This window comes from Sapajus apella, unplaced genomic scaffold, assembly GCF_009761245.1.
Source record: "Sapajus apella isolate SASKATOON/1434 unplaced genomic scaffold, GSC_monkey_1.0 scaffold2020, whole genome shotgun sequence".
Classification (NCBI taxonomy): domain Eukaryota; kingdom Metazoa; phylum Chordata; class Mammalia; order Primates; family Cebidae; genus Sapajus; species Sapajus apella.
In genome coordinates, this window is record NW_022438946.1 from 1 (window position 1) to 2,449 (window position 2,449).

Here is a 2,449-nt window from a genome sequence, read left to right on the forward strand (position 1 = left end):
TCCAGGCTGTCCCTCCCTGCTCACAAAAGATGGCCTCACACCTTGCTGTCTTTTCTAGGCTTCAAATAATCCTGGTTTCCCTGAAGGCCGCCATGCAGAGTTGTGCCTCCTGGACCTGATTTCCTTTTGGAAGCTGGACCTGGCCCAGCGCTACAGGGTCACCTGCTTCATCTCCTGGAGCCCCTGCTTCAGCTGTGCTGAGAAGGTGGCTGAATTCCTTCAAGAGAACCCACACGTGAACCTGCGCATCTTCGCTGCCCGCATCTATGATTGTCAACGAGGGTATAAAAAGGGCCTACGCAGGCTGGGCAGAGCTGGGGCCCCAATTTCCGTGATGAAATACAGCGGTGAGAATGGAAGCCTGCAGTGGGGTGGGGTCAGCCAGGGCAGGAGAGGGCCCTGGGAGTTACTAGAAAGTAGTGAGGGAGGGCATCCCTGGGGGAGAGGCCAGGCCAGGAGATGGGGTCCCAGGGATGGCAGGGAGGGTAGCTGCAAGTGGAAGACAGACTTGGGGCTTCCAGAAAGAATGAGAACTGGGGTGTCCCAGATTCCAATGGGAAGGAAGTGCCTGATGAAGGAGGGAAGTCCCTAGGGGAGGGGGAGGGAAAGGAGGGACTGAAACCAGCATGTGGAAGTCTGTCCTGAGAGTCAGGGCCCTCAGTGCCTCCTTCCCACAGGGGAACGTGACTTATCTCCCCTGTCCCTTTTCAGAGTTCAGGCACTGCTGGGACACCTTTGTGGATCACCAGGGACACCCCTTCCAGCCCTGGGAGGGACTAGATGAGCACAGCCAAGCCCTGAGTGGGAGGCTGCAGGCCATTCTCCAGGTGAGGGCTTCCTCCCTCTGCCCAGTGCCCCATCGGCCTCCCCTCCTCCCCTCTCCCCTGGGCCTTGCCTTCCCCTCTGCTCAGAGCCTCCTCTGGGTTCCCTGCTCCCCCAAGGGCGCCCAGCTCTGTCTCTCCCTTTCCTTTTCACAGCCTCCCTCTCTCTTCCACCTCCTTCATCCCCCCTCCTGTCATGTCTCTGTCCCGAGGCCTCCTCCCTGTGCCCTCTTTCCACTCTCAGTCCCTGCTCCATTCAACTCCCCTGCTCTTCCTGAATCAGGGAAACTGATGGATAATCCTCAGTCTCTAAGGAAGGCAGAGACCTGGGTTGAGCAGCAGAATAAAAGATCTTCCAAGAAATGCAACCAGGCCGTTCACCACCATCTCCAGCTGATCACAGATGCCAGCAAAGCAATGCGCTCCTGACAAGTAGATTATTTTAAAAATTAGAGTGAATTACCTTTAATCAAAAATTTATGTGCTATAGTAGTAAGATTGTGCTCAATACAGTCAGAAAGGTTTCAAACCTACTAATCCTGTGACAATTTGAATTGGTTTTATATGTAGAGGAATACAAGGAAATACTAAATATTTTCATTTATTTTTCCCCCTGTGATTGTATCATGACTTGCAAGTGTTTACATAAATATAGCAAATGTGTAGCTGTCTTTCTTTTTGTCGCTGACCTGTAGTGGGAAAAAGGTCACACTACTTCCCTCTGGAGGCAGGAAACTCAGCGAAACCCCACAGGAGAGTGATAAAAAATGTGCAGTCATTCTGGGCAGAGGGGCCAGTGTAGGGGAGGCCAGAGGGCCTGATCCTGGTGAAAGAACCCCACACTCAGTCATGTCACAGTGTTGTAACCGAACGAGTTATAGAGAAAGTGCCACACTCTGAGATTGAATCGGGAGTCCTTTTATTGCCGGCAACCGAGAGACAGCTAATGCTCAAAATTCTCCCGGCCCTGAAGAAGGGGCTTGATTTCTTTTTATACCTTGTGTATGACGTGGGAGGGGGAGTCTAGCTGAAGCAAAATGTCACAGAAGCAGAACAAGCAGGTTAGAGAGGAAAGCTGGTAACCAGCAGGCAGGAGCATTCCCATAATTGTTGGTTACCAAAGAGGGTATTCAGATACTTCCCATACAATCACCGAGGGGGTGTTATTCACAATAGCGGGTGGACTTGCCAAGCCCAGATGCAGTTACAGTGGTTACAGGTACTGAGAACAGCATGAGCCAAACCTGGACCCAAACTGAACGGTTCCAAGCTCTGAGCACAGCGTGACCTGAGGGGCTGTGGCAGGGAGGGAGAGCTAGAGAAAGCTTGTCAGGCTTGCAGCTAAGATGCAGTCAGTTAGGCTAGCACAACGGGGCAGGTCTTCTGCCCTGGCCCCCAGAACCCCACCTCCCCAGGACCCAGGCTCCCTGTCCCCTGGGCCTCTACTCACAGCTTTGCCCTGTGGGTCCTGGCGAGGGGGCCCTGTGGGTTCTGGGGAGGGGACTGGACACAGCCCCATGACACTGCTGAGAGCTGGGCTGGGAACTGGCAGCCTGTGGTCCTCTGGGCTGTAGGGGGTCAGGGCCCCATAGTGGTGGCAGAGCAAGGACCTCAGTACAGAGCAGCAC

The 2,449-nt window shown here is 53.9% G+C and overlaps 1 protein-coding gene across 1 annotated transcript; it reads left to right on the plus strand.

Moving 5' to 3' along the window:
* Nucleotides 1-58: 58 nt before the first annotated feature.
* On the plus strand, nucleotides 59-1,484 carry LOC116547075 (DNA dC->dU-editing enzyme APOBEC-3G-like; the record flags this gene model as incomplete). The annotated part of the gene is made up of 3 exons (XM_032273139.1): nucleotides 59-347; nucleotides 712-827; nucleotides 1,105-1,484. Coding segments are annotated over 3 exons (414 nt in total), but the record flags the coding sequence as incomplete, so codon positions are not given.
* Nucleotides 1,485-2,449: the final 965 nt, after the last annotated feature.